Here is an 18368-nt window from a genome sequence, read left to right on the forward strand (position 1 = left end):
CTGATCATGATGGTAGTTGGAAGTCATTTAAGTAGGCCAAGTTGAGAGCTGTTCTTCATGGTGCCCCCGAAAGAACTGCCACACAATAACAGCCCAGAATATCCCCAACAGACTCGTCAACAGGGACCTAGCCAGCATGACCAGCTGGAACACTCTCGTGGCTGAATTGGTGTGTCCTCAAAGCCTTTCAAATGGCCGGGGCGTGGTGGCTCACGCCTGTAACCCTAGCACTTTGGGAGGCCCAGGCTAGTGGGTCACGAGGTTAGGGATTCAAGACCAGCCTGGCCAAGCTGGTGAAACCTCATCTCTTTTAAAAATACAAAAAAAAAAATAAAAATAAAAATACAAAAATTAGGTGTAGGAGTACGTGCCTGTAATCCCAGCTACTGGGGAGGCTGAGGCAGGAGAATCACTTGAACCTGGGAGGTGGAGGTTGCAGTGAGGTGACATCACACCACTGTACTCCAGCCTGGGCGACAGAGCGAGACTCCATCCCAAAAAAACAAAAACAAAGAACTTCAAATGGTGACAAACTTGTCTGATGCGTTCACATGAGCAGAGATGATTCTTGTATGGAGAAAAATGGCCCCAGAGATAGATCTTGTGAAATAGCTGCTCATGAAAAGTGGCTGAAGGGGCCGGGTGCAGTGCCTCACGCCTGTAATGCCAAGACTTTGGGAGACCGAGGCAGGTGGATAACCTGAGGTCGAGAGTTCAAGAACAGCCTGACCAACATGGAGAAACCCTGTCTCTACTAAAAATACAAAATTAGGCGTGGTGGTGCATGCCTGTAATCCCAGCTATTCTGGATGCTGAGGCAGGAGAATCGCTTGAACTCAGGAGGCGGAGGTTGCTGTGACCCGAGATTGTGCCATTGTACTCTAGCCTAGGCAACAAGAGCGAAACTCCGTCTGAAAAAAAAAAAAAAGAAATGGCTGTAAACAGGATCTTAGTGCACACACAGGGACCTTGAGGGATCGTGGGAGGTTATGGCGTGGGTTGGAAGTAGCAAAGAAAAATTGAAATGAAAAAAAATTTTTTTTTTTGAGACGGAGTCGTTCTGTTGTCCAGACTGGAGTGCAGTGATGTGATCTCTGCTCACTGCAACCTCCACCTCCTGGTTCAAGCAATTCTCCCTCCTGCCTGAGCCTCCCAAGAAGCTGGGATTACAGGCGCCTGCCATCACACCCAGATAATTTTTTGTATTTTTAATAGAGATTTAGAGAGTAGTTTCACCATGTTGGCCAGGCTGGTCTTGAACTCCTGACCTCAGGTTAACCATCCACCTCGGCCTCCCAAAGTGCTGGGATTACAGGCATGCGCCACCGCACCCAGCCAACACCATGAAAATTTCAAATGAAACAGGACAGCCAGTGAAAAGTCAAGGTGCTGGACTCCTTGAGTCCAGCTGCCCAATTCCGCCCAGGGTTTGCCACCAGTGCCAGTGTTTCCTGTACATTCCTTTAGAGATAGCTCATGCATCTGGAAGTATTTGTAAATATATTGATCTGATTGGATATGGTGCCTGTTTCCTCCCTGATCTACTTCCGTTTGCTCACACAGCCCCTGCCACACTGGCCTCTTCAGTGCGCAGGAACTGTGAGCAAATGAGGTACTTCAACACACCAGGCTGGCTCCAACCCTGAATCCTTTACACTTGCTGTTTGCTCGACCTGGAATGTTGGGCCACCGGCTGTCCACAAGCTCACCCCTCACTGCCTTCAGGTCTTCATTTAGCGAGGCCTTCTCTGACCACTCAGCCTTCATCTTCAACTCCTCCCTGTTTGTGCCCCTTCACTCCTTTTTTTTCTCTCTTTTCAATTTTTATTTACTTACTTTTTAATTTTTGGAGACGGAGTCTCTCTGTCACCAGGCTGGAGTGCAGTGGTGCAATCTTGGCTCCCTGCAACCTCAGACTCCCTGGTTCAAGCGATTCTTCTGCCTCAGCCTCCCAAGTAGCTGGGATTACAGGCACGCGCCACCATGCCCAGCTAATTTTTGTATTTTTAGTAGAGACGGGGTTTCACCATGTTGGCCAGGATGGTCTCCATCTCCTGACCTTGTGATCCACACAGCTCGGCTTACCAAAGTGCTGGGATTACAGGCGTGAGCCACCATGCCTGGCCTTGTTTCTTAAGCACTTACCGCTAACATGCCAAATATTATCCTTCATCATTGCACCACTGGAATGTAATTTCCATGCGGGCAGATTTGGAAATATATATTTAATTCCCCTTTTCAGCTTTTTTTTTTTTTTTTTTTTTTTGAGATAAGTTCTTACTCTGTCACCCAGGCTGGCATGTAGTGGCATAATCTCGGCTTACTGCAGCCTCCGCTGCCCAGACTCAAGCCATCCTCCTACCTCAGCCTCCCAAGTAGCTAGGACCACAGGCATGGACCACCATACTCGGCTAGTTTTTTGTTTGTTTGTTTTTGACAGAGATGGGGTTTCACCATGTTGCCCAGGCTGGTCTCAAACTCCTGAGCTCAGGTGATCTGCCCGCCTTAGCCTCCCAAAGTGCTGGGATTACAGGCCTGAGCCACCGCACGCCAGCCTGCTTTTTTTCCAAATGTTCTAATCTTTCTCGTTTTATTATTATTTAAAAAAAATTTTTTTTGACACAAGACCTCACTCTGTCACCCAGCCTGGAGTGCAGTGGCCTGATCACATGTGGCTCCCTGCAGCCTTGAACTCCCAGTCTCAAGAGATCGTCCCACCCCAGCCTCTCGAGTAGGTGGAACTACAGGCATATGCCACCACACCCAGCTAATTTTTGTATTCTTTTGTAGAGATGGAGTTTGCCCATATTGCCCAGGCTGGTGTCCAACTCCTAGGCTCAAGTGATCCTCCCACTTCAGCCTCCCAAGATGCTGGGATTACAAGCATGAGGCACCGCACCCAGCTCAGCTGTTAATCTGGAATTTCAGGTCTATAAATCATGGGGGTGGCAGGGAGCCCATCAAAGCTGCTCACCCAGGCTGGTCTGCCGGCTCGGCCTCTTGTCCACCCCCCTGCCGTGCCCCAAAACACACACACACACACCCTCTCTCCTTCCTGAGAGACCGGTCCAAGGAGGGGCCTGGGCATATATAGGGAGCCACAGTGGGTGGGGCTGGCCGGAGAGGCTGCAGACAGAGGTTAGGAGGGGGCCCTGGGAGTCTGGGTGCAGCATGGGAGGTCTGAGGCTCATGGAGGGGCAGTGCCAAATTAAGGCCAGTGACTGCCCCACCGGAGCCTGGGTGTCCTCTTCTGCAAAATGCCTCCCCGCCAGGGCTGTGGGCACATCGGTACCAGCCTGGGCCCCGAAGAGAGCTGAAGCAACCCCTCGAAGCTGGGGTGTGGCTCAGAGATGGGGGGGTCCAGCTGGCCCTTTACACTCGTGGCCTCATCCCTGCTCATGTGTCCCAGGATGATGGCATCTGCGGCAGCAGCGGAGGCTGAGAAGGGATCTCCAGTTGTGGTGGGCCTGCTAGTTGTGGGCAACATCATTATTCTGGTGAGACTCGCCCCAGTGCTGGGAGCAGAGTGGTTGTGTGGTGGGGAGGGGGCAGTCCTGAGTTTGGGGTCAGGGATAAGGGTCCAGAACTGTCTCTTGGGCAGACTCAGTGGTCAGCACAGCCTGGGTTTAAATCCCAGCTCTGCCTCTCCCCAGCTCTGTGACCTTAGCAAGCAACTGTCCCTCTCTGTGCCTTCTTTCCTCATCTATAGATTGTGTCCTCATTTTATGGGCTGTTGTCATGTGGGTTAATCTATGCATGGCCCCCAGCTCAGAGAAAGTGCCCGACCAATGCTGGCTATCACCATCAGCATCACTATGGATATAAAGTGACCGCCTGGTGCACAGGAGGCCACAAGAAGGAAAAACAACAGTGTCTTTCAATTAATGTTGGGTTTTGGTTTTGTGTTTTTTGTTTTGTTTTGTTTTTGTTTTTGTTTTGAGACGGAGTCTCACTCTGTCGCCCAGACTGGAGTGCAGTGGCTGATCTCAGCTAACTGCAAACTCCGACTCCCAGGCTCAAGTGATTCTCCTGCCTCAGCCTCCAGAATAGCTGGGATTACAGGCACACACCACCACACTCGGCTAATTTTTTTTTTTTTTTTCAGACAGAGTCTTGCTCTGTCACCCAGGCTGAAGTGCAGTGGCGAGATCTTGGCTCACTGCATCCTCCGCCTCCTGGGCTCAAGCAATTCTCCTGCCTCAGCCTTCCGAGCAGCTGGGATTACAGGCACGTGCACCACACCCGGCTACTTTTTGTATTTTTAGTAGAGATAGGGTTTCACCATGTTGGCTAGGCTGGTCTTGAACTCCTGACCTGAAGTGATCTGCCCACCTCAGCCTCCCAAAGTGTTGGGATTACAGGTGTGAGCCACCACAACTGGCCTTGTGTTTGTTTTAGAGACAAGGTCTCGCTTTGTTGACCAGGCTGCAGTGCAGTGGTGTGATCCCAGCTCACTGCAGCCCCCAACTCCTGGGCTCAACTGATCCTCCTGCCTTAGCCTCCTGAGTAGCTGGGACTACAGGTGCACATCACCACATCTGGCTAATTTTTTTATTTTTTGTAGAGACGGGGTCTCACTATTGCCCAGGCTAGTCTCAAACTCCTGGGCTCAGGCAATCCTCCCGCCTCGGCCTCCCACAGTGCTGGGACTGCAGGTGTGAGCCACCTTGCCTGGCCCATTTGTAATTTTTATGGCCATGGCCATGTTCCCCTCCTCGGGGAATAACAGCACCATCAAGGGAGGGCAGGTGGACCAACCATCTCCTCTGTGCCAGTCCACTGCTCCAGCCTTTCCGTGTGGCATCCCCTTTCATCCCTGAAGCAACCAGCAGCTGGGGCGTGGGGGTCGGTTGTCTGGCTGGGCCGTCTCTTCTCTCCTGGCCTCTGCTCACCCTCATCGCTGCTCATGGAGGGCGAGGTCTTTGCCCACTTTACTGAGAGGACAGTGGAGGCTCCGAATGGGGAAGGAACTTGCTCCTGGAGATGCCTGGTGCCAGGGCTGCTGGCCCTGAGCGGACCTTCCTAACCCACCACTCTGTCCAGCTGTCAGGCCTGGCCCTGTTTGCTGAGACCATATGGGTGACAGCCGACCAGTACCGCGTATACCCACTGATGGGAGTCTCAGGCAAGGATGACGTCTTCGCTGGTGCCTGGATTGCCATCTTCTGCGGCTTCTCCTTCTTCGTGGTAGCCAGTTTTGGTGTGGGCGCCGCACTGTGCCACCGCCGGTCCATGGTCCTCACGGTGAGGCCCCGAGGGTGGGGGGATGGGGACACTGAAAATGGAGTTCAGCATCACTGAGTCATAGTAGCAGGTGCCACCCCAGCCACTAGTGTGAGTTCCCCACGGTGTCACACTCAGGGATCCCAGGCATCATCTCATTCAGTCTTCCCACAGCCCAACAACCCAGGCTTGAGTAGCAGGGCTGGGATTTTTTTTTTTTTTTTTTTTTGGTAAAGATGGGGGTCTCACTATGTTGCCCAGGCTGGTCTCGAACTCCTGGCTCAAATGATTCTCCTGCCTCGGCCTCCCAAAGTGCTGGGATTACAGGCTTGAGCCCCTCCACCTGCACCCAGTGCAGGGCTAGAATTTGAACCCCTGCTAGCTGCTTTCCAGAGTCCATGCTCATGAACTCTGCCAATAATAACACAGCTACCATTTAATAATGGTTTACTACATGCCACGAGCTGTTCTAAATGGTTTACCGGATTAGTTCATTTATTCCTCATAGTCCACCAAGAGATACCATCATCATGACCCTATTTGATGGAGATTGAAACTGAGGCTCAGAGAAGTGAAGTCACTTATCCAGGGTCACACATTGAGACAGTGGCAGAGCCAGTTTCAACCTGAGCAGATCAGCTCTTAATCTGTGCCCACAACAATAACCCACACTTCCCAAGTATCTCTCATGCACCTGACACTAGGGTAAGCAGTTTAGAAAATGAGCTTTGTGGCCAGGCACAGTGGCTCATGCCTGTAATCCCAGCACTTTGGGAGGCTGAGGCGGACAGATCACTTGAGGTCGGGAGTCCAAGACCAGACTGGCCAACATGGCGAAATACCATCTCTAAAAAAAAAAAAAAAAAAAAAATTAGCCATGCGTGGTGACAGGCACCTGTAGTCTCCACTACTCAGGAGGCTGGGGCAGAAGAATCACTAGAACCCGGGAGGCAGAGGTTGCAGTGAGCCAAGATCACACCACTGCATTCCAGCCTGGATGACAGAGCGAGACTCCATCTCAAAAAAAAGGAAAGAAAATGAGCTTCCTCAATCTTCCCAGAAGCCCTTCACAGCTAGTGCTTTTCAACCCATTTACCAGATGAGGAAACTGAGGCTCAAAGAGGCTAACAGCCTCTCCCAGGTGACCAGGAGAGCAGGGAGTCCAATTCAGGCCCCAGTGACACAGAGACAGCACTGTGCTTCCTCGACAGCCAAGGGTTTTTCAGATTCCCAGGAGCAGCCACTCATTTGATGAACAAATGCTTATGAGCAGGAGCTACGTGCTGAGCCCTATGCTGGGCACTGGGGCTCTGTGCTGAGTGAAACATAAAAGCCCTTGACCCAGGGAAGCGACGCTCAGAGGAGGAAGACAGCGAACAGGAGGGGAGGTCAGGAGCCGAGGAGGGCGAGGGAAGACCTCACTGTCAGGGAAAGCAAAGACCTAGAGGCACTGGGAGTGAGGCAGGTGTGTAACTGGAGGAAGAGCCTTCCAGGTGGAGGTGGCAGCAAGGGCAAAGGCTCTGAGGCCAGAGCGGGCCAGGTGTCCAAAGCAGCTGGAGCTGAGTGAGTAGGAGGTTGGGGGGTGAGAGGACATGAGGCAGACAGGTGGGGAGGAGAACAGTGAGGAGTGGGGATGGGAAAGAAGCAGGAGGGAAGGCAGGTGTTGTGGACTTTGGCTTTATCCTGAGTAAGATGGAGCCAGGGACCCCCCGCTCCCCTCCCCTCCCTTCCCCTCCCCTCCCCTCTCCTTCCTTCCTTCCTTCGTTTTTCTAGACAGGCAGGTATTGTGGACTTTGGCTTTATCCTGGGTACGATGGAGCCATGGACTCCTTCCCTTCCTTCTTTCCCTCCCTCCCTCCCTCCCTCCTTTCCTTCCTTCCTTCCTTCCTTCCTTCCTTCCTTCCTTCCTTCCTTCGTTTTTCTAGACAGGGTCTCACTCTGTCGCCCAGGTTGGAGTGCAGTGGCACAATCATAGTTCATTGCCACCTCGAACTCTTTGGCTCAAATGATCCTCCCACCTCAGCCTCCCAATGAGCTGGGACTACAAGTGTGCACCACCATGTGCAGCTAATTTTTGTATTTTTTGTAGAGATGGAGTCTCACTATGTTGCCCAGGCTGGTCTCCAACTCCTGGCCTCAAGTGAGCCTCCCACCTCAGCCTCCCAAAGTGCTGGTAATACAGGCATGAGCCACCACACCTGCCCTCTTATTTTCTTATCCTGTATTTAATTATCTGGCATAAATATTTAACCAAAGCCCTAAAAATTCACCCAACTAGTTTTAAAAATTCTGTCTGGACCAGGCACAGTGGCTCACGCCTGTAATCCCAGCACTTTGGGAGGCCAAGGCAGGTGGATCACGAGGTCAGGAGATCGAGACCATCCTGGCTAACATGGTGAAACCCTGTCTTTACTAAAAAACAAAAAATTAACCGGGCGTGGTGGCGGGCACCTGTAGTCCCAGCTACTCGGGAGGCTGAGGCAGGAGAATGGCGTGAACCCGGGAGGCGGAGCTTGCGGTGAGCCGAGATCACGCCACTGCACTCCAGCCTGGGCGACAGAGCAAGACTCCGTCTCAAAAAAAAAAAAAAAAAAAAAAAAAATTGTGTCTGTGTCTGTTTCCCCTATTAGTTTGTCATTAACTAAGGCATTTTTTCCCCAAATTTCTTTTTTTTTTTTTTTGAGACGGAGTCTTGCTCTGTCGCCCAGGCTGGAGTGCAGTGGCGTGATCTCGGCTCACCGCAAGCTCCGCCTCCCGGGTTCACGCCATTCTCCTGCCTCAGCCTCCCGAGTAGCTGGGACTACAGGTGCCCGCCACCACGCCCGGTTAATTTTTTGTTTTTTAGTAAAGACAGGGTTTCACCATGTTAGCCAGGATGGTCTCGATCTCCTGACCTCGTGATCTACCCGCTTTGGCCTCCCAAAGTGCTGGGATTACAGGCGTGAGCCACCACACCCGGGCCCCAAATTTCTTATAGGAAATTTCTAACGTGGACTAAAGTAGAGTCCGTGGTATTTGAGCCCTGCATACCTCTCACCTGATTTCAACAACATCAGCTGCAGACTGCCCGACACTGTCTCCTCTATTCCCCTTCTCTCACACTTTTTCTTCTGGGTATTTTGAAGCACATTCTAGATGCCAAGTCACTTACCTGTAAATACTGGAGCACACATTTCTCTGAGTGATAAGCACATTGTTTTAAAGCAGTCAGGCGGTTGTGCAATGTCACCTGTCTCCCAGCAGCAGAGTTCACACACACACGCAACCTCCTGTTGCTTTATAGGTGAAGGTGCCAGGTGAAGACAAGAAAAGAATTTGCATTCAACATCAACTATCAAGCTTTTTTTTTTTCTCCTGCCCTCCGTGCCGTTGGCACAACCCAGCAAATTCACCCAAGTTATTTTATATCTTCCAGTACCCAGTCTGTGTCAAATGTCTCTGGTTATCTGAGAACGTCGTTTTATGTTTGTTTGTTTGTTTGTTTTATTTTAAGAGACAGGGTCTCACTCTGTTGCCTGGGCTGGAGTGCAATGGTACAATCTCGGCTCATTGCAACCTCCGCCTCCTGGGTTCAAGCTATTCTCCTATCTCAGCCTCCCGAGTAGCTGGGATTACAGGCACCCATCACCATGCCCAGCTAATTTTTGTATTTTTGCATTTTTAGTAGATGGGGTTTCACCATATTGGTCAGGCTGGTCTTGAACTCCTGACCTCAGGTGATCCACCCGTCTCAACCTCCCAAAGTGTTGGGATTACAGCCATGAGCCACTGCACCCACCTTTGATTGTTTTGTTTTAAGAGACAGGGTTTTGCTCTGTCGCCCAGGCAGGAATGCAGTGGTGCAATCATAGCTCGCTGAGGCCTCCAACTACTGGGCTCAAACGATCCTCCAACCTCAGCCTCCCAAGTAGCTAGGACTAACACTACCACTAGTAGTAACCACGCTTAACTAATTTTTTTATTTTTATTTTTTGTAGCGACGGGGTCTCACTGTGTTGCCCAGGCTGATCTTGAACTCCAGGGTTCGAGCAATCCTCCCACTTCAGCCTCCCAAAGTGCTGGGATTACAGGCATGAGCCACTGCATCTGGCAGAGAATGTCTTTATTTATTTATTTATATTATTATTTTTTGAGACAGAGTTTTCGCTCTTGTTGCCTGGGCTGGAGTGCAATGCTGTGATCTCGGCTCACTGCAACCTCCGCTCCACAGGTTCAAGCAATTCTCATGCTTCAGCCTCTCGAATAGCTGGGATTACGGGCATGCGCCACCCCACCCGGCTAATTTTGTATTTTTAGTAGAGACGGGGTTTCTCCATGTTGGTCAGGCTGGTCTTGAACTCCCGACCTCGGGTGATCCGCCTGCCTTGGCCTCCCAAAGTGGGGGATTACAAGGGTGAGCCACTGTGCCCAGCCCCGAATGTCTTTGTTTTTTAATTTTCTTTTCTTTTCTTTCGCTTTTTTTTTTTTTTTTTTTTTTGCTGTCATCTGTTTATCCCAGATATTTTTCTCTTTTTATAGTAGACATTTATTTACTGATTCTAAGTCAATACGTAACTTTGGCAAATATGTTACTTTTTAAATTTCATTTTCCCTTGACATTTTATTATAAAATACTCCTGGCTGGGCGCAGTGGCTCACTCCTGTAATCCCAGCACTTTGGGAGTCTGAGGAAGGAGGATCATTTGAGCTCAGGACTTTGAGACCAGCCTGGGCAACATAGCAAGACCCTCTCTCTACAAAAAATTTAAAAATTAGCCAGACATGGTGGCATATTTCTGTAGTCCCAGATACTCAGAAGGCTGAGGCAAGAGGATTGCCTGAATCTGGGAGGCAGAGGCTGCAATGAGCTATGATCCTGCCACTGCACACCAGCCTGGGCGACAGAGTGAGATCCTATCTCAAAAATAATAATTTTTTTTTTGAGATGGTGTCTCGCTCTGTCGCCCAGGCTGGTGTGCAGTGGCAGGATCTCAGCTCACTGCAACCTCCACCTCCCAGGTTCAAGCAATTCTCCTTCCTTAGCCTCCGGAGTAGCTGGGATTACAAGTGTCGCCAGGCTACAGTGCAGTGGCACAATCTCAGCTCCCTGCAACCTCCACCTCCCCGGTTCAGGCGATTCTCCTGTCTCAGTCTCCCAAGTAGCTGGGACTACAGGCCCGTGCCACCATGCCTGGCTAATTTTTGTATTTTTAGTACAGACGGGGTTTTGCCATGCTGGCCCAGCTGGTCTCAAACTCTTGACCTCAAGTGATCCACCCACCTCAGCCTCCCAAAGTGCTGGGATTACAGGCGTGAGCCACCAATGCCCAGCCCTAATTTTTGTATTTTTAGTACAGGAGGGGTTTCACCATGTTGGCCAGGCTGGTCTCGAACTCCTGACCTCAGGTGATCACCCCCTCGGCCTCCCAAAGTGCTGGGATTATAGGCATGAGCCACCACGCCTCGCCTGTCTCAAAAATAAATTAATTAAATATTTCAAAACAAGAAAAGTTGGAAGACTTAATACAGCGAACACCTGAACACCCACCACATATTACAGATGCTGCTAGTCACACTGCCCCAAACTTTTTAAAAACTTGCATTTCCACAATGATGCGTCCCTGATGGGGTGTGGCTTCACGGGCTCTGCCCGACGGGCTGTCCTCCCTCTGTCTCCCCAGTACCTGGTGCTCATGCTCATCGTCTACATCTTCGAGTGCGCCTCCTGCATCACGTCCTACACCCACCGTGACTACGTGAGCCCGGCGAGGCCTGGGGAGGGGCCTGACCTGCATGGGAGGGGCGAGGGTCCCGGCGCGGCGGGACGGAGGTGGTCCTCTCTCCCCACCCAGCCCTGCCGGCCCTTGTTCTTCCCTGTTATCCGCAGATGGTGTCCAACCCATCCCTGATCACCAAGCAGATGCTGACCTTCTACAGCGCGGACACCGACCAGGGCCAGGAGCTGACCCGCCTCTGGGACCGCGTCATGATTGAGGTGGGCGGGGTGGACCGGATGCTGGGAGGGCCCAGGGCTCCGTCCACAGAGGCCGATAGAGCTCCCGATGTGCCAGCTTGTAGAGGAGTGAGTGCCTTAGATCTCTAGGAGAGCAGGGCTGCGGTCACCACCGTTCTGCAGATGAGTAAACAGGCCCAGAAAGGGAAAGTCCCTTGCCCGAGGCCACGCAGTCGGTAAGTGGTGGGAGCTGGGATTGGAACCCCGCAGCCTAGCTCCTGACCTCCTTGCTCTTAGCCTACACATACTACTTCAACAGAAATGTTGCTAATAACAATGATAGTAACAGCAACATTCACTGAGCTGGGTTTCACACTGTTCAAAGGACTTGTATTTTTATATTTTGATATGGGGTCTTGCTCTGTTGCCCAAGCTGGAATGATCATAGCTCACTGCAGCCTCCAACTCCTGGGCTCAAGTGATCCTCCCGCCTCAGTCTCCCCAGTAGCTGGGAATACAGGTGCACCCCACCACACCCGGCTAAGTTTTTTAAATTATTTTTTGTGGAGACGGGGGTCTTGCTCTATTGCCCAGGCCGGTCTCAAACTCCTGGGCTCAGGATTGGAGCGATTCTCCCACCTCCGCCTCTCAAAGTGCTGAGATTACAGGCATGAGCCACGACTGCCTGGCCTCAAAGCACTTTTTTTTTCTTTTTCTTTTTCTTTTCTTTTTTTTTTTTTTTTTTGAGACAGAGTCTTGCTCTGTCGCCCAGGCTGGAGTGCAGTGGCGCAATCTCGGCTCACTGCAAGCTCCGCCTCCCAGGTTCACGCCATTCTCCTGCCTCGGCCTCCCGAATAGCTGGGACTACAGGCACCTGCCACCGCGCCCGGCTAATTTTTTGTATTTTTAGTAGAGACGGGGTTTCACCATGTTAGCCAGGATGGTCTCCACCTCCTGACCTCATGATCCGCCGAATCGGCCTTCCAAAGTGCTGGGATTACAGGCTTGAGCCACCGCACCCAGCCTTTCAAAGCACTTTTAAACCTTTTTTAATCCTCACGACCACCCCATAAGGGAGATTAGCCTTTTAGTGATGAGGAGACCAAAGCAAGAGGTTGAATATCTTGCATGAGGTCACACACCTGGTCGGTCACAGAACTGGAAGGATTCAAACTCAGACTTCCAGGTTTGAAGAGATACAGTCTTCATCAAATCCAACATGATATTGCACTGGAAGAGGAAGAAAATGGCTGGGCGCAGTGGCTCACACCTATAATCCCAACACTTTGGGAGGCAAAGGCGGGCAGATCACTTGAGTTCAGGGGTTCAAGACCATCCTGGTCAACATGATGAAACCCTGTCTCTACAAAAAATACAAAAATTAGTCAGGTGTAGTGATGTGCGCCTGTGATTCCAGCTACTTGGGAGGCTGAGGCAGGAGAATCGCTTGAACCCAAGACGGGGAGGTTGCAGTGAGCCAAGATGGCGCCACTGCACTCCAGCCTGGACGACAGAGGGAGACTCTGTCTCAGAAAAAAAAAAGGGGGGGAAGAAATTGAGGACTCAAGGAAAACTGAGGCGTCAATGTGGCCCAAGTCCTCTAGCTAGCCAGGATTTGAACCCATGTTTGAAGGGTGCCCAAGCCTATGTTTTCCTCATTCAGGAGCCACAAATTAAACACCTGGACTCCTTACCAAGGCCAGGAAAAGCCAGAAATCTGCCCTTTTTGTGTTATTTTATCAGCATAGTTGTTGATGAAAATATTTTATTTTATTTTATTTTTTGAGACGGAGTTTCATTCTTGATTTCCAGGCTGGAGTGCAGTGGCACGATCTTGGTTCACTGCAATCGCCACCTCTTGGATTCAAGCAATTCTCCTGCCCCAGCCTCTCAAGTAGCTGGGATTACAGGCACCCACCACCACACCCAGCAAATTTTGTATTTTTAGTAGAGATGGGGTTTCATCATGTTGGTCAGGCTGGTCTCGAACTCATGACCTCAGGTGATCCATCCACCTCGGCCTCCCAAAGAGCTGGGATTACAGGCGTGAGACACCGTGCCCGGCAAAAATATTTTAAAATAAGTCAGAGGTGCAGGTTTAATCCAAACCCCCCATCAGCCTCCTGGTCCTGGGACAAATATCGTCTGCTCCGTGCTCACACACACAGACACCCACCAGACACACTCGCTTGGAGGCCCAGGACATGGGGAAGTTGGGCCCAGCTATGTCAAAGGGCAATCCTGCCCCTCCTTGCTGTGTGACCTCAGGCAAGCGACTGTCCTCTCTGAGCCCGAGCCTGCCTGACCCCCTGCTTTTCTCTCCAGCAAGAATGCTGTGGCACATCTGGTCCCATGGACTGGGTGAACTTCACGTCAGCCTTCCGGGTGGCCACTCCAGAGGTGGTGTTCCCCTGGCCCCCACTGTGCTGTCGCCGGACAGGAAACTTCATTCCCCTCAACGAGGAGGGCTGCCGCCTGGGGTACATGGACTACCTGTTCACCAAGGTGTGGCTCTCTGCCCTACTGCATCTCTCTGTCCATCTGTCTGTCTTCCTCTGGTCTCTGCTCCCTCTCTGATTCTATCTCTTTCTCCCTCCCTGTGTCTGTCCATCTAGCTTTTTCCCTCTCCTCTTCCCCTTTCTGATTTTCTTTTTCTTTCTTTTTTTTTTTTTCAAGACCGAGTCCCGCTCTGTCACCCAGGCTGGAGTACAGTGGCACAATCTCAGCTCACTGTAGCGTCTGCCTCCCGGGTTCAAGGGATTCTCCCACATCAGCTTCCAGAGCAGCTGGGATTACAGGCGCGCACCACCCTCTTGGCTAGTTTTTGTATTTTTAGTAGAGACGGGGTTTGACCATGTTGGCCAGGCTGGTCTCGAACTCCTGAGCTCAAGTGATCCACCTGCCTCGGCCTCCCAAAGTGCTTGGATTACAGGCGTGAGCCACCGCGCTGGGCCCCCTCTCTGATTTTCTAGTGCTCTCCCAACTCTCTCTCAAGTCAGCAGGATGCACCCAGAGTCTGTCTGATCCAGACCTGGCACTTGCAACTTTACTTAGATTGTCTGAGAATAAGAGCAATAATGGGGCCGGGCGAGATGGCTCACGCCTGTAATCTCAGCACTTTGGGAGGCCAACGAGGGCGGATCACTTGAGGTTAGGGGTTCAAGACCAGCCTTACCAACATGGCGAAACCCCATCTCTACTAAAAATGCAAAAATTAGCCCAGAGCAGTGGCACGTGCCTGTAATCCCAGCTACTCGGGAGGCTGAGGTAGAAGAATCACTTGAACCCTGGAGGTGAAGATTGCAGTGAGCTGAGATTGTGCCACTGCACCCCAGCCTGGGCGACAGAGCGAAACTCCATCTCAAACAAAACAAAACATCAAACAAAACAATAGAGCTAGGCATGGTGGCTCACATCTGTAATCCCAGTACTTTGGGAGGCCAAGGCAGGAGGATCACTTGAGGTCAGGAGCTCAAGACCAGCCTGAGCAACATATCAAGACCCCATCTCTACAAAAAAGTACAGAAAATTAGCCAGGCGTGGTGTTGCACGCCTGTAATCCCAGCTACTGGGGAGGCTAAGGCAGGAGCATTGTTTGAGTCTAGGAGGTCAAGGCTGCAGTGAGCTGTGATGGTGCCACTGCACTCTAGCCTAGGCAAGAGACTTTAAAAAAGGCAAGAGACTTAAAAAAAAAAAAAAAAAAAAAAAAGGCTGGGCGTGCGTGGTGGCTCATGCCTGTAATCCCAGCACTTTGGGAGACCGAGATGGGCGGATCACAAGATCAGGAGTTTGAGGCCAGCCTGACCAATATGGTGAAACCCCGTCTTTACTAAAAATACAAAAATTAGCCAGGCGTAGTGGTGCATGCCTGTAATCCCAGCTACTCAGGAGGCTGAGGCAGGAGAATTGCTTGAACGCGAGAGGCAAAGGTTGCAATGAGCCAAGTGCCACTGCACTGTAGCCTGGGTGACAGAGGGAGACTGCGAGACTCTGTCTCCAAAAAAAAAAAAAAAAAGCCAGCTGTAAGAGCAAAATCACCCTCAGATTGTCATAGCCATCAGCAGGGCGGCACCTACTTGTGCAGGGCCTGGGTTCAACATCAGCTCCCTGGGGCCCCGAAACCACCCGAGGAGGTGGACAGTGCCATGGTCCCCATTGCACAGGTGAGAAAACCAAGGCTCAGGGAAGGTGGTGACTTTCCCAAGGGCGCACAGTGAGTCTCGCCTTCAGCGGCCACCCTCATGGGTGTCTTCTCAAACCTCCCCCATCCCCCTGCCCAGGGCTGCTTCGAGCACATCGGCCACGCCATCGACAGCTACACGTGGGGTATCTCGTGGTTTGGGTTTGCCATCCTGATGTGGACGGTGAGAAGCGGGGAGCCCACAGGCCGGGTGGGCTGGGGGTGGGGAGTGGAATGCCCTCATCTCGCTGCCTCCTCGCCAGCTCCCGGTCATGCTGATAGCCATGTATTTCTACACCACGCTCTGAGGGACAAGAGGGGAAGGCAACATACACACCCCGGACTCCTCTGCATCCTCCTCCTGCTTCCTCCGCTGGGGCCTGGATGGCTGCCTCACCTCTCACCTCCCAACCTCCCTAGCCATTACCTCCTTCCACTTCCAAGATCTTTTTCCGGGATCCTGAGCCCTACTGTGCCTCAGGTGTGCCCTGAAACCCCAGGGCTTGTGTGCACGTATCCTGAGCCCTTGACCTCACTCCACTTGGCTGGTTCCTGCCCATCTTTCAAGGGACCTCTCCATGATCCCACCTCCCATTCACAGACACCTTTCTTGTAGTTCTCTGACCTCCTCCTTCATGGCAGGCGTCACCATTCTTGCTGAACAGTTTGTGATTACCATTTGAGCTCTGGAAGCCTCTATTGCCATGAGAGTTCTGTCACGGTCACTTTACTGTCCCCATCATCAGCCAGCACGGGGCTAAGCACATACTAGATAGTCAATAAATAAATAATGAATGAATGAATGAATGAATGAGTTTTTGTTTTTTTCTGGGTCAAGGGAGAGTGAACAAGAACTGTTCTAGGCCAGGCTCAGTGGCTCACGCCTGTAATCCCAGCACTTTGGGAGGCCGAGGTGGGCAGATCACCTGAGGTCAGGAGTTCAAGACCAGCTTGGCCGAAATGGTGAGACCCCCCCCCATCTCTACAAAAATGCAAAAATCAGCTGGGCATGGTGGCGCACATCTGTAATCCCAGCCACTCCAGAGACTGAGGCAGAAGAATCACTTGAACCCGGGAGGTGGAGGTTGCAGTGAGCCGAGATTGCACCATTGCACTCCAGCCTCGGCAACAAAACGAGGCCCTGTCTCCAAAAAAAAAAAAGAAAAGAACTATTCTGATGGAAGTGGCGGAAACCCAACTATCACTGACTGAAGTGTAAAATGGAATTTATCAGCTCACGTAACTGAGTCAACGGTGCTGGCTTCAGGCATGTCTGGATCCAGGTGTTCAATCTAAGTTTCCAGGAAACCCGCTTCATTCCCTGACAGGATTTCTCTGGCAACTCCAGACTTAACGTCTTTATAACTAAGCAACGCAACAGAGGGAAAGAGCCTCTCTCCCAAGGGCTGTAGCCAAGGTCCAGAGTTGAATCTCACTGTCTTGGCTTAGGTTCTAGGCCCATCATTAGGTTGGGAGAAGGAGGGCACCTGGCTTGGTAATCCTGCTAAGGATGCATGCAGTGGCAGTGTTGGAAGGGGAGTTGTTTATCAAAGGAAAATCCAGATACAGGGCTGTTGAGACTTATAGGTGATAAAAATCCTTCTCCTAGGGATATAGCTTCCAGCAAGTTCTCTAAGGGGTCCATGACAGCAAACCATTAAGAATTGAATTATGGCTGGGCACAGTGGCTCACACCTGTAATCCCAGCACTGAGGTGGGCAGATTGCTTGAGGCCAGAAACTTGAGACCAGCCTGGCCAAAATGGCGAAACCCCATCTCTATTAAAAATACAAAAAAGTGGCCGGGCGCGGTGGCTCACGCTTGTAATCCCAGCACTTTGGGAGGCCGAGGCGGGTGGATCACGAGGTCAGGAGATCGAGACCACGGTGAAACCCCGTCTCTACTAAAAAATACAAAAAATTAGCCGGGCGCGGTGGCGGGCGCCTGTAGTCCCAGCTACTCGGAGGCTGAGGCAGGAGAATGGCGTGAACCCGGGAGGCGGAGCTTGCAGTGAGCCGAGATTGCGCCACTGCACTCCAGCCCGGGCGACAGAGCGAGACTCTGTCTCAAAAAAAAAAAAAAAAAAAAAAAAAAAAAAAAAAAAAAAAAAAATACAAAAAAGTACGTAGGCGTAGTGGTGTGCACCTGTAGACCCAGCTACTCAGGAGGCCGAGGCACAAGAATCGCTTGAACCCAGGAGGTGGAGGTTGCAGTGAGCTGAGATTTCACCACTGCACTCCAGCCTGGGAGACAGAACAAGACTCATCTCTTAAAAAAAAAAAAAAAAAAAGAACCGAATTATCACTGTTTGTTCTCCCTGAAGCAGTGACTAGGCCTTCCCAAGAGGGCCTGGGGGCTTCCTTCCCCATCAAATAGTTTCTTGGGGTTCCCATTTACTCCAGTGGTCTGCAGGTAGTCAGATTTCACTTTTTAAAAATATGTAATGGATAAAGAGGTCACTATTTATTAGAGTGAAAAATCGGAAACTACCCAACAACCATCACCAAAGGGATGGGTTGTGTAAATCACGTTATGTCCTTGGACTGAAATGCTCTGTGGCTGTTGTGTGCCTATGGTCCCAGCTACTGGGAAGGCTTAGGCAGGAAGATCGCTTGAGCCCTTGAGTTCCAGGTTGCAGTAAGCTATGTTCACACCTATGAGTAGCCACTGCACTCCAGCCTGGGCGACACAGCAAAATTCCATCTCTAAATAATAATAATAATAGGCTGAGCACGGTGGCTCATGTCTGTAATCCCAGCACTTTGGGATGTCCAGGTGGGAGGATTGCTTGAGCCCCAGAGTTTAAGATCAGCCTGGGCAACATATCAAGACCTTGTCTCTATAAAAAATTTTAAAAGCAGGACGCAGTGGCTCAGGCCTGTAATCCCAGCACTTTGGGAGGCTGAGGTGGCAGGACTGCTTGAGCTCTCGAGACCAGCCTGGGCAACATGGCAAAACCCCGTCCCTACAAAAAATACGAAAATTAGCCAGGTGTGGTGATGCATGCCTGTATTCCCAGATACTGGGGAGGCT

General features: G+C 51.2%; 1 protein-coding gene and 1 long non-coding RNA gene across 3 annotated transcripts; one reads left to right on the forward strand and one right to left on the reverse strand.

The window, feature by feature from the left end:
• The first annotated feature begins 1491 nt into the window (after positions 1-1491).
• On the forward strand, positions 1492-16142 carry UPK1A (uroplakin 1A). Of its 2 annotated transcripts, XM_055240051.2 has the most exons (8): positions 1496-2928; positions 3410-3497; positions 5044-5244; positions 10884-10958; positions 11090-11197; positions 13481-13660; positions 15436-15519; positions 15599-16142. In XM_055240051.2, the coding sequence occupies exons 2-8, from the start codon at positions 3411-3413 to the stop codon at positions 15641-15643; spliced, it is 780 nt and encodes a 259-aa protein (XP_055096026.1). In that variant the 5' UTR covers positions 1496-2928; position 3410; the 3' UTR covers positions 15644-16142. The 2 variants fall into 2 exon arrangements, with proteins under 2 accessions (XP_055096027.1, XP_055096026.1); XM_055240052.2 differs by lacking the exon at positions 15436-15519 and having other exon boundaries at positions 1492-2928.
• On the reverse strand, positions 4538-11211 carry LOC129461160 (uncharacterized). The gene is made up of 3 exons (XR_008650405.2): positions 11131-11211; positions 8375-8498; positions 4538-5275 (listed from the first exon to the last, which is right to left on the reverse strand). It is a non-coding gene; the product is annotated as an uncharacterized lncRNA (long non-coding RNA).
• Positions 16143-18368: the final 2226 nt, after the last annotated feature.

This window comes from Symphalangus syndactylus, chromosome 13 (assembly GCF_028878055.3).
Source record: "Symphalangus syndactylus isolate Jambi chromosome 13, NHGRI_mSymSyn1-v2.1_pri, whole genome shotgun sequence".
NCBI lineage: Eukaryota > Metazoa > Chordata > Mammalia > Primates > Hylobatidae > Symphalangus > Symphalangus syndactylus.